This window comes from Microcebus murinus, chromosome 10 (genome assembly GCF_040939455.1).
Source record: "Microcebus murinus isolate Inina chromosome 10, M.murinus_Inina_mat1.0, whole genome shotgun sequence".
NCBI classification, from domain to species: Eukaryota; Metazoa; Chordata; class Mammalia; order Primates; family Cheirogaleidae; genus Microcebus; species Microcebus murinus.
Genome location: NC_134113.1, coordinates 94,767,748 through 94,790,871, shown reverse-complemented (window position 1 = coordinate 94,790,871; position 23,124 = coordinate 94,767,748). Strand labels below are relative to the sequence as shown.

The 23,124-nt window shown below is 54.3% G+C and overlaps 3 protein-coding genes across 6 annotated transcripts; 2 read left to right on the top strand and 1 right to left on the bottom strand.

The window, feature by feature from the left end:
- Nucleotides 1-973: 973 nt before the first annotated feature.
- USP5 (ubiquitin specific peptidase 5) lies at nt 974-14,738 on the top strand. Of its 2 annotated transcripts, none has more exons than XM_012760421.3 (20): nt 974-1,169; nt 3,912-4,037; nt 4,288-4,354; nt 4,889-5,022; nt 5,169-5,314; nt 5,571-5,755; nt 6,198-6,292; nt 6,993-7,186; nt 7,869-7,940; nt 8,249-8,336; nt 8,470-8,595; nt 9,044-9,197; nt 9,528-9,702; nt 10,998-11,086; nt 11,714-11,905; nt 12,360-12,503; nt 12,579-12,724; nt 12,930-13,083; nt 13,363-13,447; nt 14,092-14,738. In XM_012760421.3, exons 1-20 carry the CDS (start codon nt 1,059-1,061, stop codon nt 14,183-14,185), a joined length of 2,577 nt encoding a protein of 858 aa, XP_012615875.1. In that variant the 5' UTR covers nt 974-1,058; the 3' UTR covers nt 14,186-14,738. The 2 variants fall into 2 exon arrangements, with proteins under 2 accessions (XP_012615875.1, XP_012615876.1); XM_012760422.2 differs by having other exon boundaries at nt 975-1,169; nt 11,714-11,836.
- Nucleotides 14,284-21,882, bottom strand: SPSB2 (splA/ryanodine receptor domain and SOCS box containing 2). Of its 3 annotated transcripts, none has more exons than XM_076007722.1 (3): nt 21,497-21,882; nt 20,193-20,940; nt 14,284-19,282 (listed from the first exon to the last, which is right to left on the bottom strand). In XM_076007722.1, the coding sequence occupies exons 2-3, from the start codon at nt 20,854-20,856 to the stop codon at nt 19,155-19,157; spliced, it is 792 nt and encodes a 263-aa protein (XP_075863837.1). In that variant the 5' UTR covers nt 20,857-20,940; nt 21,497-21,882; the 3' UTR covers nt 14,284-19,154. The 3 variants fall into 3 exon arrangements, with proteins under 3 accessions (XP_075863837.1, XP_075863836.1, XP_012615899.2); XM_076007721.1 differs by lacking the exon at nt 21,497-21,882 and adding an exon at nt 21,179-21,277; XM_012760445.3 differs by lacking the exon at nt 21,497-21,882 and adding an exon at nt 21,137-21,276.
- TPI1 (triosephosphate isomerase 1) lies at nt 15,477-18,806 on the top strand. Its single transcript, XM_012760446.2, has 7 exons — nt 15,477-15,738; nt 16,892-17,015; nt 17,127-17,211; nt 17,286-17,418; nt 17,664-17,749; nt 18,022-18,109; nt 18,236-18,806. Exons 1-7 carry the CDS (start codon nt 15,513-15,515, stop codon nt 18,352-18,354), a joined length of 861 nt encoding a protein of 286 aa, XP_012615900.1. The 5' UTR covers nt 15,477-15,512; the 3' UTR covers nt 18,355-18,806.
- Nucleotides 21,883-23,124: the final 1,242 nt, after the last annotated feature.

Sequence of the window (23,124 nt, the reverse complement as noted above, 5' to 3'; positions counted from 1 at the left end):
CTGGTCGTTGGGCCAGAGGCCTCTGAGGGGTTAATGACTGGTACGGCTGACCAAGCGGCTCATTCTGGGCCTGCTGGGCCCTCTAACTTATTCATTAATTTATTCAAATCACCTACCAGGCCCCAATTCCACCTTCGGAACACAGCAGCTCGAAGTTCAACTCCCGAAGCTACTAGTTTCAAACTTCCCGCCACGCCCCCTTCCCTGACCCTATTGGCTAAGCTGACGTAGGCTCCCATAGGCCCGCTATGTGAGACCCGCCTCCAGCGCAGGAAGTCATTGGTCTGGGAAGACGTCTATCACGGAGACCTGTGGGCCAATGGACTGAGGTTTGGTTTGCCAAGGGTGACGCCTCCTCGAGTTGGGGACTTTTGTTCAGTATCGGCCTGCTAGCTGTCCGTCCTGAGACTTTGAGGAGTGCCAGTCTTCGCTTTCGAGACCTCCAGTTTCAAAACCGGATGATTTTATCAAGCAAAATGGAATGTTGAGTGATTACGCTATTACACACAAATCCAGCAGGAGCTGTGGTTTTCCTGAGGAGACAGAGATAGTAGCCTTATTGGTTGACAGAGTTATCAATCACTCCACACACCCTCTCAAGCTCCGCCCCACTGGGTACCCCGTTTTCAAACACGAAGAAGACAACCACCCCTCTACTTTCCAATTAGACAAGTCCCCAGGAAAGTTTCTGTGACTGAGAGATCTAAACAACAGTCAGTTTTGGCTCTTCAATAGAAGGCACGCCAGGGGACCTTAAGGGTCCCAGAGTCTGAGCAGCGGCCGCTCCGGAGCCCACCTCGCTTCCCTCCGTGCTCTCCTGCCCTGGAAGGGTGGGATTGGCTCTTTCGACCATCAATTGCACTAGAAGCGCTTTTCATTGGCGTTAGTCAGGAGCCGGCAGAGGGCGGAGCACTCGCAGGCCGGCCGCGGCCAACTGCCATTCTCGCGCGTCTGTCCCTCGGCGCATGCCCCTAACGAGTAGCGCTCATTGGACGGGAGAGTGGGGGTGAGGCTGGGAACGGTGGGAGCCGCTGTGTGGAGGAGCTGCTGCCGGTGTCATGGCGGAGCTGAGCGAGGAGGCGCTGCTGTCAGTGTTACCGACGATCCGGGTCCCTAAGGCCGGAGACCGGGTCCACAAAGACGAGTGCGCCTTCTCCTTCGACACGCCGGTAAGCCCATTCCCCACGCCCGCAGCGAGCACGACTTCCTTCCATCGCCCTGGTCATTCTGCCGGGGCCTGCAAGGCTTGGGCTGCCGCCCCCCTGCGCTGCACCCTGGGACTTGTAGTCTCCCACGCTCCACTCCGCCGCCGCTGTTGAGCAGCTGTGGCTGTCGTGTGACTACCGCCCCCGGAAGCCGCCGCGCTCGCCTGGCCCGCTCCCCGCCTCGCGGAGCACTGTGGGCATTGTAGTCGCTCACTGCCTTCATGGCCGTTCTAAGCGAGGGGCGCAGCCCGACCGTCGGACTACATCCCCCAAATGGACCCCTGAGAAAGCCTGGGAGTCAGCCTTGTCCGTGCGCACGGCTCCCTGGGTTTTGTAGTCTTTTGTGGGAGTGATGGGGGTGACTCCCCACTGTTCTCCGCCGGGGTTGAGGTTGCGGGGTGGGGACTCCAGTTCCGAGGCGGCTAATAGTCTGGAAGTGGGCTCTGAAGAAGTCCGGTTCTGAGAAAGGCCAAGTTAGAGAGCCTTGGCTATGGTTAATATGGACAGGGGGCGGGGAGGTGGGTCCTTGGTGGTGGTGAGGAGAGGAAAGCGCTAGTCGTTTCTCCTTTGAAGTGAACTATTAGCCACCCCGCTCGCCTCAGCCCTTCACAGACAGCGGAGAGAAGCCCTTTTAAAGTATTCCTAGAGATGGTTTCTTTCTCAGAAGATGCTAAGGCCCCTTTCTCATCCTGCTCTCACTCTTGACTAGTTACACAAAGCCGCCACCCACACCATGCTTCACGTTTTGCAAGCTCCACCCGGTACCTCCCTTCCTACTGTTCTGCCTTCCTAAGTCACCCTCAAGCAGAGACAGGCCTTCAGGGCCTGAACTGAGACTGCAGCTAGGTTGGGATCCGCCCCCCTCACCACCCCTCCCCTCAAGCTGCTGGGCCCTGCCCAGTGTGTTCAGTCAGACCAGCTCATGGCCTGAAAACTGCAAGTCAGAGTGGAAAGACTTCATTAATGCATCACCAATGCTGACTATAGCAGCATGATCCGAGGCCTGGTTCAGGATCATCACTGTGATTTGTGGTTTGCTTGGTTTGCCTGGCTTTGATCTGAGCCTCAGACAATGTGCTGCTTCTCTGAAGTCTGGCTTTGGCAGAGGTAAAAGAAGACTGCTCAAAGCAGAGCTCCAGGGTCCCCAGTTCTTGGTGAAACCAGCATCTTTTATTTCCAACAGAGGAGTTTAATCACTTCAGAGCTCCCATGTTCCTGCCAGGAGGGAAAGGTTTTTCTTAATTACCAGCAGATGGTAGAAGTCAGTGGGTCTCTCTTTACATTTATATTCACTCCTGTGTTTCTCTTTAGTAATTGCTTTGAATGATCCAAAAAGGGGTTTTGTAGTCTTCTGCCACTTTCCCTCTTTCATCTCAAGTCAAGAGATCTCCAACGTGGCCTAGTTGCTTTGCTAACCAACTTCCAGCATATTTGATTATCTTCAAATTGGATTCTGGGAAGAAAGAGCTAGTTGACCTTCCTGGTGAGAAATGCTCTATTTGTCCATTAACATTGCAATTCTCATTGTTCTAGGGAGTGGTACAGAGCAGTCTATGGAGCTAGAACAACATTAGACAGTGCCCTATTTTTAATATCACAGCAGAGAAATTTTCAAGGCCACTGAGGCTTTTATTCCAGGAAGAAGATGCCTGTAGCTCAAAGCCTTGGATCTGAAGGAAGATTCATTGTCTCCAATTTCCTCCTCCACCTTCTTCATCCCTCTGTTTACAAAGGCACTGGAAGACTTGCTGAGCTTTGGGGAAGCCCATCCTCTCTCCTAAGCTGTGATTCAGGATGGACATTTGTTTTTCCCTCTTTTCTTCTCAGGCTGTGTGTTTTAAGCAATCTCAGCAATTGTTGCTAGATTGTTCTAAGAAGGGGATGACTTTGAGGTTGGAGGTTGATGGCATGTCAGTGGAGGTCTTACTTAATGGTCAGAGGGGAGGGGAGAATGGCTGGAGAATGCGGGACTTCACATCATCTCTCTGCCATACTAGGTCGGGGTTTAACTGTGAGTCCCAAACAAGGCCTTGTTCCCCTGGAGCCAGGCTTCATCAGGAGAGGAGAGAGAAAACTCACAGTGTGGACCAGGGTTCAAGTACCTAGTAGAGTGTGACAAAGGAAAGGTCTAGGCTTTCTGGCAAACTCAGGGATTAAATGTACTGTTGAGGTGCTGGAATCTCTGCTCTTCCAGTCTGGAAGGTTTTCTGAATCATGGAGATCAGATGGGGTTTGTCTTGGGGGTCCCTGGTTTGGGTTTAGTATCTAACGTGAAAGTCTTCCCTCTCCCAGGAAAGGACCCTTTTCCCCTCTGAATGTAATCTTTGGTGCTGGAAGTCTACAGTATTTGATCCCTATTTACTTTATGCATCTCAGATCTTAGGCCCAGGAAAGCTGTAAAGGGAGTTCTCTGTGATTGATTGAAGGGCTCCAAAGCACAAAGGAGCAAGAGGGAAGATGAATGGTGAGGCACTGGTGTTGCTCAGCATCCTGTTGTCCTTTTCAGTGGTTATCAAAGTCATAGGAGGAAATAGGGAGAATCTTAGCCATGTTTCAGGTTCTAAAGGGGTAAATGAGTTGGCAAGGGCCATGCTGTGTTACGGAACCAGAAACCTGCTTCTAGAAACTAGACTCTAGGTCTTTGGTTTCCTCACCTGGCCAGGCTTCATCCTCCTTGTGTTTCCACTGTTGCCTCTTGTCCTGCAGGAGTCTGAGGGTGGCCTCTACATCTGCATGAACACATTCCTGGGCTTCGGGAAACAGTATGTGGAGAGACATTTCAACAAGACGGGCCAGCGAGTGTACCTGCACCTCCGGCGGACCCGGCGCCCGGTAGGGACAGAGGCTGGACCAAGGGCTGGGTACATTCAGACACATTCCACAGGGTACCCATTTTGAATCTGTCTGTTCCATTTTGACCTTCTATTAGCCTCAATTTCTCCCTTTCACTTACTTTTGTTTGTGTCATTAAAACTTTTAGCTTTGTTTTATTCTGAGATTAACCACTCCTTCCCCTCCATCCTCCCCATTTGTCCCTTCCCTGGTGCTCATTGCTGATCCAGCCCTTCCTGCTTCATTGCAGAAAGAGGAGGACGCTACTACAGGCACTGGAGACCCGCCCCGGAAGAAGCCCACCCGGTTGGCTATTGGTGAGCACCACTGCAGTCCTGTTCTCCTCCCTGAGCTGGTCTGTCCTTTACTCAGAGGCACTAGGCCGGGCGGGCACAGTGGCTCACGCCTGTAATCCTAGCACTCTGGGAGGCCGAAGCGGGTGGATCGCTCGAGGTCAGGAGTTTGAAAACCAGCCTGAGCAAGACCCCATCTCTGCTAAAAATAGAAAAAAATTAAATGACCAACTAAAAATATATATACAAAAAATTAGCCAGGCATGGTGGCACACGCCTATAGCCCCAGCTACTTGGAAGGCTGAGGCAGTAGGATTGCTTGAGCCCAGGAGTTTGAGGTTGCCGTGAGCTAGGCTGATACCACGGCAGTCACTCTAGCCTGGGCAATAAAGTGAGACTCTGTCTCAAAAAAAAAAAAGGCACTAGGAAAGTCCCAAAGAATGCACCTGTTTGGTGGCCCTAGAGAACGGGAGAGGACAAAATGAGGTGTTGTGTTTGCTGAGGGACATTGACCTATAGTGGTTGCCCTACTCTCCCTCTTCTTCCCTATCCCTCCAGGTGTTGAAGGCGGGTTTGACCTCACTGAAGACAAGTTTGAATACGATGAGGATGTGAAGATTATCATTTTGCCAGATTACCTGGAGATTGCCCGAGATGGGTTGGGGGGTCTGCCTGACATTGTCAGAGATCGGGTATGAATCCTTTCCCACCCTACCAGAGGTCCTAGGGCAAGATGGGTCGGGAGAATGATGTCTTGTGCAAGCACTGACAAAGCTGAAGACTGAAGGGGTGTGGGACGAGGGGCTAGGGACTGTCTCTTACGCTCTGCTTCCCCTAGGTGACCAGTGCGGTGGAGGCCCTGCTATCGGCTGACTCAGCTTCTCGCAAGCAGGAGGTGCAGGCCTGGGATGGGGAGGTGCGGCAGGTGTCTAAGCATGCCTTCAACCTAAAGCAGCTGGACAACCCTGCTCGAATCCCTCCCTGGTGAGGCCTGGCCCTTCCATCTTGGGGCACAACTCCCGGAGCAAGGGGAATGAGAACACCCTTTTGGGGGAGATAGTGGGAGAGAGGGTAGGAAGCAGGACAGGGAGGAAGACTTGGGGGGAGATGAACAAAGTGTGGGGACATCCAGAGGAGAAGAGAGACCCTTGAGCTGGCAGGGGCCTGCAGAGCCCCTCTGTCTACCACTCCCACATACTCCTAACCAACATTGCAGCTAATTTTCTTCTCCTTGGATTAGTGGCTGGAAGTGCTCCAAGTGTGACATGAGAGAGAACCTGTGGCTCAACCTAACAGATGGCTCCATCCTCTGCGGCCGACGCTACTTCGATGGCAGTGGGGGCAACAACCATGCTGTGGAGCACTACAGGGAGACAGGCTACCCGTTAGCTGTGAAGCTGGGCACCATCACACCTGATGGCGCTGGTACCCCCTCCCCTGCTCCAGCCACCCTCACACTTAACTGTGTTTCATTTGTTAGTAATTTTATATGACATGAATAGTACATGAATGCATTCTCTCGATAAAAAATGAAAATACTGCAGATGAGACCAAATCTTTGATGAATATGTTCCCCTGTCCCCCATCATAGTCCCTTACCTACGAAACCTGCCTTATCCTAGTACCTTATCCTGCAAGGGTGGACTCAGAAGCACAATGAATTCCAACCCTCACTCTGTTTCACCCCATCTCCCCTGAACACCAGTCCCAGAAGGGCTTGTGACCTCACTGATATTCAATGGAAGCACGAGGGTGACCCTTATAGGCTGTCCTATCCCACCAAGGCCCCTCTGGACAGCGAGTGGGACTGGTGGCCAGCCTAGTCCTGAGCAGCTTCCCCTGACACTGTTCCTGCCTCCTGCTCTAGACGTGTACTCATATGATGAGGATGACATGGTCCTGGACCCCAGCCTGGCTGAGCACCTGTCCCATTTTGGCATTGACATGCTGAAGATGCAGAAGGTGAGACCCTCTTCAGGTTCAGATTCTCCTAATTCCTATCCCTGTGAAGCTCTTCTTCCTTGCCTGAGCCTAAGGTAGGGTGTTAGGGAAATCTTCTATTATTAAACCAGTCCCCAGGATATGTGGGTTTCCTTTGAAAAGGTTTCTGGCAAATACTACTGAGTGTTTACTATGTGCTAGTCATTGCGTGAATGAGACTGGTGTGGTCCTTGCTTTCATAGACTTATATTCTAGAGGAAAAGGCAGGGATTAATCACATTTTCATACAAATAAGTGAATAATTGCAAACTGTGATGGGTGCTATGAAAGAGAGGTTTAGGGTACTATAATCATTAGCAGGAGGACCTGATCTAGTTTAGGAGATTGGAGTGTTTCCCAGGAGAAGTGATGCTCAAGTGACAATCTGAAGGTGAGGCAGGGGTAATTTTAGAATGGGAAAAACATTTCAGGTGTAGAGAATCTTACTCATTTCATTCCCTTATTCAAGCAGAGACCTGATGTCATACAGGCCTGTGGGACAACGTTCTGTAGCCTTCCAGAACGTGGGCTGGGTGATACTCAGTGTGCCTCTCATGTTTGAGCCTGTAATTCCACAAATTCTAAGCTGCAGCTGAGTATCACCCTAGAGTCAGGGGGAGATCAAGGTGAAAAATACAAGGCTGAGTTTCTCACCTAGTCTGAAGTGCCCCTTCCCACACAGACGGACAAGACGATGACCGAGTTGGAGATAGATATGAACCAGCGGATCGGCGAATGGGAGCTGATTCAGGAGTCAAGTGTGCCACTTAAGCCCCTGTTCGGGCCCGGCTACACAGGCATCCGGAACCTGGGTAACAGCTGCTACCTCAACTCCGTGGTCCAGGTGCTCTTCAGCATCCCTGACTTCCAGAGGAAGTGAGTAGTTGCTCGCCCTGGCCCCTCTGCTGGTCACTAGCCTCTGGGCACAGTCTTCCTTCAGCGCCCTTCACACCTCTGTGCTTGATCTCAGTCCTAGAATAGTTCCTGTTGCACTCTGGCTGGTGTGCTGTGCCCAGTACACACAAACCCCGCAGAGCAGAGGGCCACGTCCCAGGGCTCTGCAGCCTTCTGACAGACTCAAGGAGTAGCAGGTGGTCTTTATTTCGGGCCAGTGACATCAAATGAGCACCTCACGTGGATATGTAGCATTTGGGAAGAGGGGGGAGGGGACACCAAGAAGAAAGGCATAAACGAGCTTACTGTCTTATGTTCTCAGCATAAATGAGCTTACTGTCTAATTGGGAAACAACATGAAAGCTCAGAATGTGTCAGTAAGTTCTGTCCAGTAGAATATGAACTGTGTTTATCCTAATCCCAGGCTTCCTTCTCCCATCCCCTGGCTCTGTCGTGAGGAGGAGGCAGGGAAAGAACACTCCACACTGGACATAGTTTAAGGGGAGAACAGGCAGATGCTGGACAGAAATGGACTCCAGGGTCTAACTGCTGTGATTCCCTGCTCTGGGGTAGCCTGTTCACAGAGTCAGTAATAATTGTTCCCTTCCCTTTTCCTTGGAGATCAGGCCAGAACCCCTCTAATTATCCTTCCCTTGACTTCTAGGTATGTGGATAAGTTGGAGAAGATCTTCCAGAATGCCCCGACGGACCCTACCCAGGACTTCAGCACCCAGGTGTATGTAGCCAGGTCGTATGTACAAAGGCATTTGAGAGCCTCCCAGCATACCCTTACTCGTCATCCATGATCACTTGGAGTGCATAGCAGTTTATACCTTGGCCCATTAGAAGCTTTTGGTCACCGCCTTCTGGGCATGTTGTCTGTCTTGAGCGGGGTTCCTTTGGAACTTAAGGTTCTTCACATTTCAGAGAGTTAGGTCTAAGGAGAGCTATGAGCAAAGGTTGAGTTGGGGAGGAAAAGACACAGATAGATGTACGCATAGTTAGTTGACTGAAACAAAATAGTTTTCTTGGATATTAACACAGGGCCAAGCTGGGCCATGGCCTTCTCTCAGGAGAGTATTCCAAGCCAGCACCGGAGTCAGGCGACGGGGAGCAGGTGCCAGATCAAAAGGTGCGTTTCCTGGGACTCTGTCCCTTTCAGGCTCTGGGAGTATGGGGAAACGGGTCTGAGAGATGACTGAAGAAGGCCACTTGATGGCCCTTGAGTTGAGCCTCAGCTGAGTCCCTGCCCTGGCTCTGCCCAGGAAGTTCAAGATGGCATTGCCCCTCGGATGTTCAAGGCCCTCATTGGCAAGGGTCACCCTGAGTTCTCCACCAACCGGCAGCAGGATGCCCAGGAGTTCTTCCTTCACCTTATCAACATGGTAGAGGTAAGGGCTGGGAAGATGGCATCCCTGTCTGCTTTCAGTTTACTCCCCCTCCCTCCTGCCCACTCCTTCCTCCATCATCCCCACCCCTGTACACCAGCAGTCTACATGCACTGAGCCTTCCCTGTGGGTAGTGTTTGCACCTGAGGAGAAGAGTAAAGACAAGCCATGATCCTTACCCTTGGTGGGCTTGCAGCCTAATTAAGAAAATGATATGAGACTGCTTAATTGCTTGTAAAGAGAAATACAAGCACATTGCAACACAGTCCCACAGTGCTAGGATGGGGCCGGAAAGGGGGAGGGGATGGTTAATTGGGGAAAGTTTCTACACTACTTTTGCATCCCCGTACCCCTAAGAGGTAGTCTCCCTTCTCTGCCTGACTCCCCAGTGAACCTTTTAGGTGCCATTCCCTGGCTGCCCAGACCTCCCTACCCTGCCTCTTTCCCATAGAGGAATTGCCGGAGCTCTGAAAATCCTAATGAAGTGTTCCGCTTCTTGGTGGAGGAAAAGATCAAGTGCCTGGCCACAGAGAAAGTTAAGTATACCCAGCGAGTTGACTACATCATGCAACTGCCTGTGCCCATGGATGCAGCCCTTAATAAAGGTAGGTTGCCCTGTCAGCAAGGCTTGATGCTTTGGAGGCTAAGGTCTATGATGGATGCCAGGGCACCTGATAGGCACAGAGCCCACGGTATGCCCTGCTCCACCAGCCAGAGGTCTGAAGCTGGGCCACCAGGGTATGTAGGATTAATCATGCCCAGTGCAATCTCAGCTTATCGGAGCTGTGTTGAAACAGAAAGGCAAGATGTAATGGGTGTGTGTCAGAGGTACTTTGGGAGGGTAGATAGTTGTGCACAGAGGGCCAGTAGGGCAAGGCCAAGTAGGTAAAAGGGCAGCAGCCTCTGAAGGACCCACCAACCCTTTCTATCACCAGAGGAGCTTCTGGAGTATGAGGAGAAGAAGCGGCAAGCCGAAGAGGAGAAGATGCCACTGCCAGAACTGGTTCGGGCCCAGGTGCCCTTCAGCTCCTGCCTGGAGGCCTACGGGGCCCCCGAGCAGGTGGACGACTTCTGGAGCACAGCCTTGCAGGCCAAGTCGGTAGCTGTCAAGTAAGTCCTTCGAGCCGGACGCAGTGGCTCACGCCTGTAATCCCAGCACTTCAGGAGGCCGAGGCAGGAGGACCGCTTGAGGCAGAAGTTCGAGACCAGCCTGAGCAAGATAGTGAAACCCATCTCTACAAAAAATAAAAAAATTAGCCAGGTGTGGTGACATGCACCTATAGTTCCCAGCTACTCAGGAGGCTGAGCCTTGAGTTATCACTTAAGCCCAGGAGTTGGAGGCTACAGTGAGCTAGATCATACCAGTGCACTCTAGCCTGGGTGACACAGCAAGACCCTATCTCTTAAAAAAAAAAGTATGTCCTTTGGTCAGGGCCTAAATAGAGCTGCGGGTCTATGGCAGGGTGATCCCAAAAGAAGTATCTTTGCCTTTTTCTTATTCTTTCATCCCTGTGTGGTTGGAATCTCAGGATTGAATCACTTGAGGCTGGTAATCTCCTGAAGAGGCCCTTGCAGGGATAGACATGGCAATGACTACATCTGTCCCCTTGTCCTGCCCCAACCACTCCCACTTTTTTCATGGTGCAGGGTGTCTTTCTAGTGCAGCCTCTCTCCACTCCTCCTCTGATCATGCCAGAGCACAGGCACGTAGTAACAGCTGTGGACAGGGCCAGGCGCGGTGGCTCACGCCTGTAATCCTAGCACTCTGGGAGGCCGAGGCAGGCTGATCGCTCGAGGTCAGGAGTTCAAAACCAGCCTGAGCAAGAGCGAGACCCCGTCTCTACTATAAATAGAAAGAAATTAATTGGCCAACTAATATATATAGAAAAAATGAGCCGGGCATGGTGGCATATGCCTGTAGTCCCAGCTATTCGAGAAGCTGAGGCAGCAGGATCACTTGAGCCCAGGAGTTTGAGGTTGCTGGGAGCTAGGCTGACGCCACGGCACTCACTCTAGCCTAGGCAACAAAGTGAGACTGTCTCAAAAAAAACAAAAAAACCCCAGCTGTAGACAGAGTTTGGATTTCCAGCCAGTGGCCCTACTTTCTGCCTAGCCTTTGGCATCTGGTACGGGGTGCAATGTGAAGGAGGGCTTTAGTCTGAAGGGAGTCAGCCACCCAGCCCTTCACTGCTCCTGCCAGTGAAACCCGTCCTTCTGGCTTCTGCTGCTCCTTGTTGGCTGAGGACAGACATCAGATGCCTGCCCACCTGCCGGGGGACAAGAAAAGTGTGGAATATCTTCTAGATTATTGGGACTTCTGCCCATGAGAGGCTGAGCCCCAGGGTGGGAGTCAGGACGGGAGAAGCCTGGGGATTCTCTGGGTACCAGCACATTCTCTCCCCTAGGACCACACGGTTTGCCTCGTTCCCTGACTACCTGGTCATCCAGATCAAGAAGTTTACCTTCGGCTTAGACTGGGTGCCCAAGAAACTGGGTATGGTTGCTGGGATGAGGGAGGTTGAGTGGAACATGCTAGAAAAAGAAGGGGCCTTAACACATGTAAAACTAGTGTTTCTCAAACTTTCCCCTGAAAAGGGAAAAAAAATGACCTTAGATATTTCAAAATGTGTCTAGTTTGAAAAGCACTGACTAAAAATGTTAAAAGACTTCTTTGATTTTATAGGTATGATTTACCACCCAAAGTGATTTTCATAGTTTTATTTTTGTAATTGGCAAGATGTTTTCATTTTGATAGTCTTGAAACAATTAATTCTTACGAGTCTTACAGGTCCCTGACTGTAATTTGAGAAATACTGATTTACCTTCATATTTTAGATAAGGAAGTTGAGACACAGAGAAGTATAAAATCACCCTGTCTCACGAGTTTTGGGTGCCCTGCCTTGCCCGTAGCTCAGTTGTGGTGGATCTAGGACTTGCATTTGGGCTCCTGATTCCTGGGCGCACTGTTATTTTTCTTACGGTGGGACCCCTAAGATTGGTACTGCTTGTAGCAGCTTCTTGTCAGAGAGCAGTTCTGAGATAGAGGACAGGGGCTTGAAGCCCCCAAAGTGCTTTTCTAGGAGGGCCTCAGGGAGCTGCTGAGGTGACCCCTTTCCTGCAGATGTGTCCATCGAGATGCCAGAGGAGCTGGACATCTCCCAGTTGAGGGGTACAGGGCTGCAGCCGGGAGAGGAGGAGCTGCCGGACATTGCCCCACCCCTGGTCACTCCGGATGAGCCCAAAGGTAGCCTTGGTTTCTATGGCAACGAAGACGAAGACTCCTTCTGCTCCCCTCACTTCTCCTCTCCAACATGTTAGTGACTCTTCTTCCTGCCTGTCTCCCTTGCTGATGGGGGCCTCTGTCTTGCCTCCCTGACACTGTCCCTTTGTGTTTCTCCTGTCCTCCCTTTCAAATTTCCTCTGCCTTCTTTCGATGGAGGTGGGGACTGACTGGAGCACTCCAGTCACATTCCCAGTGTGGATGGCAGGAGCGTTGGCTGAGTGCCTCTCTGCCCTTGTCACCTCCTTGGTTTGGGCAGGGTGGGAGTATTGTGCTCCAGAAACAGGGCCGGTTCTATGGGAGCGGGCAGGAACCTGTCTGACCCACGTTACGTTGTGTGGTCATTATAGTTCTGGGATAAGCTGCCAGTCCGTGAAGAAAGATGCACGTAATGGGTGATTGGGAGAGGGCTGGGGGCAGGCCTGGGGGAGGGAGGAGTAGCCGTGGGAGGGAGGTGGTCAGTCATGCCCACATTTCCCTGTCGCAGCACCCATGTTGGATGAATCCGTCATCATCCAGCTGGTGGAGATGGGCTTCCCCATGGATGCCTGCCGAAAAGCCGTCTACTACACAGGCAACAGTGGCGCTGAGGCTGCCATGAACTGGGTCATGTCACACATGGACGATCCAGGTAGGCAGGGGTGGGTAGTAGGATGGGGCAGGGGCTCTGACCTCCCCAAACACTTCAACCCCTTCTCATCCACAGATTTTGCAAACCCCCTCATCCTGCCTGGCTCCAGTGGGCCTGGCTCCACGAGTGCAGCAGCTGAGCCCCCGCCAGAGGACTGCGTGACCACCATTGTCTCCATGGGCTTCTCCCGGGACCAGGCCCTGAAAGCTTTGCGGGCCACGGTATGGGCTGCCCCAGCTAAGGGCTTGGGGCTGGTGGGGAAGAAAGGGGTGGGAGTGTCGGTCCATCCTCCAGGAACAAGACCAAGGACAACAAAGGTGGTGCCACCCCTCTGCGGCTGTGATGAAGGAGCTGAGGCTTCCTTTCACTGCGGGCTCTCTTGCCCCAGAACTTGTTAGAAAAAATAACGCTTCCCTCCTCTCCAAGAACAATAGTTTAGAGCGGGCTGTGGACTGGATCTTCAGTCACATTGATGACCTGGATGCCGAGGCTGCCATGGACATCTCAGAGGGCCGCTCGGCTGCTGACTCCATCTCTGAGTCTGTACCCGTGGGACCTAAAGTCCGGGATGGTCCTGGAAGTGAGTGTCCCTGGGAACACACCCTGGTAGAATCTAGCCGATCTGCCACACTAGATCCCTCATCCCAAGGCAGCTCTGTTTTCCTTAGGGGTCAGAGGCTTCTTTCCACCAGTGACTTCTGAGGGTGGGACTCTAGGCAGCTGAGACAGCCATTGGCCCGGTACATGCCCCACAGTCCCTGAAACTCCTGTCCCTAGTTTGAGTTATTTTATTTATCTTTACACTGTCACCCAAGGATCTTCTCATTTCCCTCTCTACCCTGTCTCTCTCCCTCCCTAGAGTATCAGCTCTTTGCCTTCATTAGTCACATGGGCACCTCTACCATGTGTGGTCACTACGTCTGCCATATCAAGAAGGAAGGAAGGTGAGGGGCTGCGCGTATGTTTTGCATGGAGAAGTGGAGGTGGGAACTAGTAGTAGGGGTGTCTTTGAAGTCCTTAGAACATTTGTGGGAGAAGGCAAAGGACTGACTGATGGGGGCACAGACACCCCAGAGCATGAGACGATGTCTTCCAGCAGGATTAGGCAAACTGCAGCCCAAGGGCTGAATCTGGCCACCTGATTTTGTAAGAGAGTTTTGCTGGAACACAGCTACACTTGCTTATATATTGTTTGTGGCTGTTTTCACACTGCTACAGGAAAGTTGAGTAGTTGTATCAGAGGCCAGATGGCCTGAAAAACCTTAAACATGTACTAATTGGCCCTTTCCAAAAAAGTTTGCCAACCCCTTGCCTAACAGGAGTGGGTGGGGGTGGCTGTAAAGACACTGGAGAAATTGAAAGACAGTGAATATGAGAAATGACCTTTGCCCTTTGCTGCAAGATCCTGACGCTCTCTTCAGACAGGTAGCAGCTGCATTGTAGGTTTTGGGGGTCCAGGCAGAGACTCTTGGGAGCCTTGGCCCCAAAGTCACCAGCATCACCTCCAGGGGCTATGTCTGAGGCTAAGCTGATGCAACTACAATGCCCAGTTGTTCACCCTTTCCTGTCCCTTCCCCCACTTCACTAGATGGGTGATCTACAACGACCAGAAAGTGTGTGCCTCTGAGAAGCCACCCAAGGACCTGGGGTACATCTACTTCTACCAGAGAGTAGCCAGCTAAGAATCTGCCCTCACCCTTACCACCAAGGGCAGGGGACAGCCCACCTGGCATGAGGGATAGGAGCTGAGGGATGGAGTTCAGCCCCCTGCTCTGCACCCTTTTTCTTTTTGTTCCTGGCAGCACGGAAGAAGCTGGAGGCCATAGGAGAATGGCCAAGCTATGGCAGAGGGGCTATAGACTCTGGGGATGGAGCAGGAAGGGGACAGGAGGTGGCTGACCACCTGTCTGTAAAGAGACTTTGTTGCTTCCCCTGTCCCTGGAATCCACAGTGCTCTGCTTCTGTGTAACCCTGCCCAGCCCCCTGGTGTGGAGGGGAGGGGTCTTATTTGTGTGTGTGCGTGGGTGTAGCTTTGTGCAGCCTCTTCCTGGGGAGGGAGCACCTGTGCCTCCTCCCCCCTTTGTGTTTGCCCCTGTGTGGTTGGGCAAGGAGGGATATGAGGGAAATGGGGAGCCACCCTTGCCCTCCTGCCTCAGTCTCCCCCCACCGTCTCTTCCCTTTACTTCTCTGGAAAATGCCAAAATACACGATGTGAATAAAAGTACAATGGCTAAACTGTGTCCTGTTTGATACCTTGGGAGAGACTTATCTTCTGGGGTTAGCAGGAGGGCCAGTTTCAGAAAACTGCCAGCTCTGTCCCCTGCCCCTCCCTAGGCAGCTCTCTACTTTTCACTGGTTCTGGTCTTGGAAAACTGGTCTTGGAAAAATTGGGTGGGGACGTGGAGTAGAGTAGCATAAACGCAGAACACAAGGCAAAGGGATGATGGGGTGAAGAGCCCTTCCTTGTTTCCTGTAGTCACACAGAGTAGGCCCAAGGGTTTCCCAGTGTCCTCATGAACCTCAGTCCCTGCTGTTCTTGTCAGGCCTCAGCGGGCTGGAGCCCAAGAGTGGGATACTCCAGGCACAGTTTATGCCAATGTGAGCTGCCCCTCCCACTCCGGACCCTGTATGTGCCCAGCAATGGGGAAGCAGCCACTCCGATGGGAGAAGGGGCTTCTCTTTCCCAGAGTCGGAGCGATGCCCTCAGCATTCTCAGCCCCAGAGAGCAACCTGGGCTACAGCTAACTTGCAGCCAGCCAGCGTCACTCGGAACCCACTCTGGCCCTGTGGGGGGCTGAGGTCGCGCAGCGGGGGTTCCTGACGCAGAGGGTCCCAGTTCTCGTCTTCTCCTGAAAGCCAGACAACTGAGGCAGAGGCGACTGAGCCCTGCCAGACGTTTCGTGTAGAACGTTGCTACAAGAAACGGGGGGAACGTCAGAACATTGCGACAGCGGCCAGAGGCGGGCGGCGGGCGGGCCGGGGGCGGACTCCCGGCGGGGCGGGCTCACCATGGCCGAGGACGGCGGGGAGGCGGAGTTCTGCTTCACAGCGCTCTATATAAGCAGCCAGTGGCCGCGGCTGCGCGGTGATACTGACCTTCAGTGTGTCGCCTCCAGCGCCATGGCGCCCTCCAGGAAGTTCTTCGTGGGGGGGAACTGGAAGATGAACGGGCGGAAGAAGGTTCTGGGGGAGCTCATCAGCACTCTGAACGCAGCCAAGGTGCCGGCCGACACCGGTGAGCCCCTGCCAGGGAGGGGTCGGGCCGGGGCCGAGGGTCGGGCGTGGCAGCGCCCTCTCCCGAGCTCCGAGTGTCTGCCTGCACCTGGACGCAGGGCTTGGGGACGAGGGCTTCTGGGTGTCCGAGCGTGGGCCCCGCAGCCGGAGAACCGGAGGTGTGTCGAGCGGGCAAGGCTGGGCATTTAATGGTGCCCGCGCGGACGGTGGGGCGGGAGTGGACTTCTAGGGGTGCCAGGAGGGAGATGGCCCTAGGGCGCGGACTGGGGTTGCACCGGCCAGGACTCGCGGGGTAGGAGCGGAGCCTGGGCCTCCGTGGGCTATCGGGAGAAGCTGGCTGCAGCCCTTGAGTGCGGGGGAGGAGGCTGAGCTTGCGCGGGTTCCCGGCCACCTGCCCCCTCGGCAGCCAGCTCCGTGCGCCGCCGCACGTAGCCAGAGACTCCTCCCAGTGCCTCGCCGGCGCGCCGATTCCCCTCGCCCAGCTGCTCTCGCCCCCTGAGCCACAGCTCTGACCCCTACCCTTCGTCAGCCTGGGCGACTCCTGCCTTCCACCAAAGGGACTGAGCAGGCTGAGCCATTTGGGAGTGAGGAGCGAGCCTACAGCTTCCTTCAACCTGGAAACGGGAAAGTGCAAGACCTCTATGAGCCAGTCATCTCCCTGCCACCCACGAGCAAAAGCGCTATTCCTCCATCCTTCCCCTCCCACCAACCTAGATCACGGAACCATCATCAAAAGAGGCATCCCCTTCTCGTTTACTCCCCAGAAACCCAATACTAACTCAGGAGTTGGCCCCTTTTACTAAACATCCTTGCCTTGCTGAGGAAGGTGGTGAAGGGCTATTTTAGAAGGGAGGCAGGGTTGGCCCCTAGAGAATGCTGAGTCTAGGAGGTGCCCATGCCCAGAATAGCTTGAGGAAATTGGACCCACAGCTGGTAAAAGAGCAGAGGGTAAGGTGAGGGCCATGGCCTCTCAGGGTCACCTGGAAGGCTCTGGGAGTTGGGTGCAGGCCCAGCATTAGCTGGAAAGTGGACAGAGGTCATTTTGCTGGGGTGAAAAGGGGAGAGCGCAGAACCAAGAGGGTGAAGGCTGGGGGGCTCCAGAGCACTAAGTAGGAAGTCTGGAGAATGAAGGCTTTCTTGGATCTCATGCTCAGAGGTGGTTTGTGCACCCCCTACTGCCTACATCGACTTCGTCCGGCAGAAGCTAGATCCCAAGATTGCTGTGGCTGCGCAGAACTGCTACAAAGTGACTAATGGGGCCTTTACTGGGGAGATCAGGTGAGATGGAGGCAGAGAGGGTGCGTGGGGACCCTTCCCTCACTTTCCTCATTGTAGAGAAAGCGACAGGGTGGGCTCCCTGCTGAACCTTGTCTCTATCTCTTCTTTTAGCCCTGGCATGATCAAAGACTGTGGAGCCACATGGGTAGTCCTGGGGCACTCAGAGAGAAGGCATGTCTTTGGGGAGTCGGATGAGGTTAGTAACCAAGAGAGGAAATAAGGGATGCCTTATTCCAAGAGGGATGTCTCACCATGCCTGTTCTTCAACAGCTGATTGGGCAGAAAGTGGCCCATGCTCTGTCAGAGGGACTCGGAGTAATCGCCTGCATCGGGGAAAAGCTAGATGAGAGGGAAGCTGGCATCACTGAGAAGGTTGTTTTCGAGCAAACCAAGGTCATCGCAGGTATCTCTAGAAAAAAGGACCTTTGAGCCTAGCCAGGGCCACGGAGTTCAGAGGGTGGGGTCAGGTTCCCTGGAGACTTGGTCCCTCTCACTTCTGCTCCTGCCCCTGAAGGCATGGATGCCACCTGAAAATCTAACAACATCCACCAGGGGGCAGCAGGCCATCGTTTTTCATACCATAGGGAGTCTGGCTAGGTGGCTCCTTCCTGTTCACCCCTCCCTCCATCTGTGATCTCTGTCCTGCAGATAATGTGAAGGACTGGAACAAAGTTGTCCTGGCCTATGAGCCTGTATGGGCCATTGGTACCGGCAAGACTGCAACACCCCAACAGGTAACCAAGTCCCCCTGCCCTCATCCTATCTAGCCTCAGTAGGACTGGACAGAGATCATCTGGGCCAACTCCTCATTTTTAAAGACAAAAGACACTCTGGAGCCCAGAGGGACTGTGACTTGTCCAAGGGCATCTATTTCACAGCTTGGCTAGGATCGGAGCCCTGTTACTCTGGCTCAGATCCTAGGGCTCTTGCTGAGAAACCACACTAACTCTCTTCACTGGTGCCAGTGATTTTTCCTGTCTGAGCTTAGGCTGGCTTCTTGTTATAGGCCCAGGAAGTACATGAGAAGCTCCGGGGATGGCTTAAGTCCAATGTCTCTGATGCAGTGGCTCAGAGTACCCGTATTATTTATGGAGGTGAGTGGGTTTGGCTCTGCAATGAGGTGGGGTGGGCTGAGAACCAGACTGAGCCTCAGACATGGAGGTAGGGATGGTGTGTATTCATGCCATCCCTGACCAAGCCTCCTTCTGCTCCCTTCCCAGGTTCTGTCACAGGGGCAACCTGCAAGGAGCTGGCAAGCCAGCCTGATGTGGATGGCTTTCTCGTGGGTGGCGCTTCCCTCAAGCCCGAATTTGTGGACATCATCAATGCCAAACAATAGGCCCATCCATCTTCCCTACTCTTCCTGCTAAGCCAGGGATTAGGTAGCCCTGAAGTCCAGTAACTGCCCCCACCCTGCACATGCTTCTGATGGTGTCATCAGCACCCTCTCATGGCCTATTCCAAACTATACCTTCCTTTACCGTTTATACCTTCCCCCATAATGGTTGGGACCAGGCCACTCCCTCTCCACTCAGTATGATGGTTGGAACTAAACATGTCACCAAGGTGGCTTTCTTGGCTGAGAGGTGGAAGGGGTAAAGCTTGCTTCTGGGTCCTCCCAGGCCCCAGTGAAGGCAGGAGAAAGAAACCATCTTCCTCTCCCCTCTCACACCCTGAAGCCAGGTTCCTCTCCGTAGAGGCCGGGGGTGCTCCCCTCTCCCATGGTGCCGATGCCTGTGTGTTATGTACGTGACCCATCCCACGTGAGGGAAATAAAACACCTGGCACTAAGCCTTGTGGTCTGTCCTCCTTCCCTGTCTTTGCCCATATACTCTTTTTCTTTCTGAAGCAGCCATAGAAGTTTATCCCTGTGCAAAAAAGAAAAGACCACAAACAGGTTTCTATAACAACAGATCTCTCACTATTTTTACTTGAAAAAATGTCTTTCGTACCAGGCTGCCACAGCCTTGAATATCACCTCCCTTCCTCCCCCCTCTGAATGGCTCTGAGCCATTCCCAGAGCAGGGGTTGGGCAGGGGCCCAGCCTCACTGGCTTTAAGTAGCTGATCTGGGCTAGCAGCGCCTCCCCAGGGCAAGGGTGGTGGCGAGGCCCCAGCACAATCTGTGGTATCACAGGGCTCACTGGTAGAGCAGGTAGCGCTTCATGGCAGGGGGCAAGGGCAGAGCAGATACCTGGCCAAGCCGGGTATCCCCCAGGGTGTGGCGAACACACAGGCGGCTCAGGTGCAGAAGGGAGTGTGGCTCCGCTGGGAGAGAGAAGGAGTGGAAGGTAAGAAGGGGTGCAGCCACCAGCCAGACATCCTAAAACTACAGGGCCTGCCCAGGTGCCCTTTGGCTTTCCTGCTCAGTCTGCCCCACCTTTGCTGAAAGGGAAATTGAAGGTACCCTGAAGTTCTGTGTCACAGTTAAGATTTCTCACATCTGTAGTCAGACCTAGGGGTGAAGCTCTAAGGCCCTCTAAGCAACAGGCCACTGTGGCTCTGACAGTGCTGAAGCTGACCAGCCTTTGATTCCAGAGAGGTCTTGAAGCTAGGGCTGATGGGGCAAGAGGAAGGATGGCCTTCCTCCACTCTGCAGTGGCTCACCGCAGCTGATGAGAGGCATCATCCACCTCTGAAAGCAACTGCAGAGAGCTGGCCCCAGTCAGTTCCCAAGGAGGGTCTTCCCCTGCAGCCCCACACCAAGGCCCTGCTTCCTCACAGCTCTCCTTCCTGGTGCCAGGGCATCAATAGTTCCATCCTGGGACAGACACAGGTCAGGGCCCAGGGAGTCTAGTATACACCTGGGTGCCTGGCACTGCCAGTCCTCTTCCTTTTGGATCTGCACACCTAGCCCAGTACCCATTTAACCCTTTGTACCTCTTGTTCAGGGAGCCATCTCCTGTAAAACCCTAATTCCTGGAGTGCTTCCCTCCATCCTGAGGATTCCCCACTTACTAGCCAAGAAAACTTAAGCAAGTTTCTTTCCCAAGCCTGTTTTTACCTCTATTGCTCGTGGATTATATAGATAACAACTGTAAAGACCCTTAGCCTTCCTGGCACTGAAGGCAGGTCAGATGCAGGCCTAACCCCTCGGCTCTTTTCCAAAATTGAGTTTTCATCCCAACCGCTGCCACCAGTAACAGAATATTCTCCCCACACCTGTCCCAGGCCTCACCTCTCCTTTCTCCCAGGTAGCGGATGCGGACCTGGCACTGGCCCCAGACAGCGCTTACTGCCGGATACAGGGTCCTGCCCTTCAGTCCGCGGAAGGCTGGCCCCAAGTAGGTGCCCCCAATAGCGTAGCCCAGAGTTCCCTCTTCCATGTCCAGAACCACCAGCAGTCTCTCCGGCACCTCCAGCTGCTCACCCTGAGGTCCGGCTGGGTACTGGGGGGCCCCGGGCCCCTTGCTCTGATGGTATAGCTTCCCCCGCCCAATGTCCCAGCCCCACGACTCGCTGTTGCTGCCCAGCAGCGCCGCGTAGTGGTCAGCCTGCAGCGGGGCGAGGGCCGTGGCCACGCCCACCACGGCGTGCGTGCCTCTCTGCTCCGGGGGCCAGCTGATCTCCCAGGCGTGCAGGCCCCTCGAGTAGCCCCTCTTACCCCGGGCCCCATCAGTGCTCTGGGCCACGGGCCGCCGCTCGAAGCACAGCCCCCCTTCCTTGACCTCGATGTTCTCTGAACAGTCCTTGGGGTTCCAGCCGTGGCGCCGTTGGGCCCCCAGATCAGGGGGGGGCGCAGACAGCAGCTCCTCCAAGCCCTCGGGACAAGAGAGGTCGGGGTACAGGGCCTGTGGGGCGGGGGTGCCGCTGCTGCCCCCCGCCAGGGCCGTCTGGCCCATGGAGGTGAGGAGCTGAAGGACTCCCCGACAGAGCCTGGCTGGGTCGCCTCTCCTCTGAAAGTTGAACTCCAGTGCGAGGCTGACCTGGAGGGTAGGGGAGGAAGAGGGGCATGGAGCGCGGAACCCCGCCGGGAGCTCCTGCCCAGGCCCCATTCTTCCACCCGCGTCGGCGGGCGGGCCCGCCCCTCCCTCTGCGCCCCCCAGGCGCCGGGCCGTCGCCCTGCGCTCCCCGTCCGCGCCGGGCCGCGGAGACCCGCGAGTTCGCCCCTGCGAGCCTCACCATGGGCCGTGCCCATGGCCGGCCCCAAGCCCCCGCCCGCACCTCGCTGGGCTTCTCAGCCCGGCGGCCACCGGCGTCAGCAGCCGGGGCGCGGGGCGCCGCCCGCCCGCGCTTCCGCCTGCAGCGCCGCCCCCGCCGCGCCCGGCCCCGCCCCCGGCCCGGCCCGGCCGGGTAACCCTCTCGGCGCCGCGCCCGCCCCGAGGCCACGCCCCGCGGGGACCCCCGGGCGGTTGGCGCGCCTCCCGGGCCCGCGCCCCGCGCCGCGCCCCGCGCCGCGAGCCCACCGGGCGGTTACCGCGGGCCTGCGGGAAGGTTAACCCTTCCCCCGCTGCCGCGGAGTCGGCGCCCGGACCGTCTCACCTCAGAACTGGCCCTTTGATGGCATCGTCGCCTGGGGCCCCCGGGAGGAGTGCTCCGCCGACCAGACCTTCGCGCTGCCGGGCAGCCGGCTCCCGAGCCCGGAGGATAAGGGGCACTGGGTCAAGGAGGGGCTGCCGTGGTGCTGACGCCGATTTCCATTTGCCTGTGATTCTAGGTCGCGGCTCCCGGGCTGGTCTCCTCTGCCCCGGGGTGTGAGTCAGCCTGCGCCACGGCTGAGGTTCCCACCTGTGTTTCGGGCCGGGCTGCAGGTGTCACGCCCATCACACCGGGCGCCAGTCCGCCCGGGCTGTTGGTCTCATGCGCTCCAGTGTAGGGCTGAGACAGGACGTTGGTTTCGAGTGCCGCTGTGCCGCTAATTAGCTGTGTGATCTTGAGGCGGTTGCCAACTTTTTCTAAAGTTGTTTTCTCCTATGTAAAATGGGAATAATGATGGTACTTACCTCAGAGGGTTGTTATGGAGTTAAAAAAAAATTCAGGTAAAGCGCGCAGCACGGAGCTCCCTACACAGTAGGCGCTCGCGTGCATAGCTAGCATTGTTTACTCAGCATTTACCGACCGCTCACTATGGGGGCAATAAAATACAGTGGTGACAAATGCCAGCTGGGGAGCCAGACTGCCTGGGCATGAATACCTGAAGGCCAGCACCTGACCTCGGCAAGTTACTTATCCCCCCTGTGCCTGTCTCTTCCTCCATAAAACAGAGGTAACAGTGTCTACTGCATGGGGTGCAGTGAAGCCTCAGTGAGGTTATGTAGGTGTAAAGCATTTGGAACGCTTTCTGGTTCAAATTTAATGTTTTATGCTAAGCACTGGAGATTAAGCAGTGAATCCTCAGGGAGGTTAAAAAGACTTTTATAAAACAGTTTATCATGTAGTAAATGAAATTATGGAGCTGTAAAGAAAAGATAAAGGATATAAAGAAAAGAGTGAAAAGGATAGGACTCTTAACCAAGGTTCTAGCAGTTAGGAAAGTGTCCTGGAAGCGGTGATATCTCAAAGTAGGACTAGGAATTGGCCTGGGGGGGGCTAGTTCCATGCAGTGTGGAGGTGAGTTAGGGTTGCTGCATGCAGAAGGCATTCCAGAGGGGTCAGCTTGAAAAAGGCAAGCAGCAGCAGGTGGGTTTGGGCAAGGCAAGAAGCATAAGAGACAAGGCCAGGGCAGTGAGCTTCACGTCCCAAGGGCTTGGGAACATATTAAATAAATGTTATCCCATAGAACAAGCCAGTGATGAGGAGGCACTCACTGGAGGAACAAAGCAGGAAAGAGCATGGTCAGATAGATATGTATTTTAGAAAGACCACCCTAGCAGCAATGTAGAAAGGGCTTCCAGGGAAACAGGACTGGAACCAAGGAGACCAGTTCCAGCAGCCCAGGTGACAGATGTCAAGAGCCTGATATAGGGCACTAGAAATAGAATGAGAAGAACTCAAGAAACACTGATGAAATTGCAAATTTTGTGGAACTGGAGACCATTATCCGAAGTGAAGTATCTCAGGAATGGAAGGCCAAACACCCATATGTTGTCATAAGTGGGAGATAAAGATGGGTACACACTGGCACACAGCAATATAAAGGACATGAGAGGCTGGCACAGTGGCTCACACCT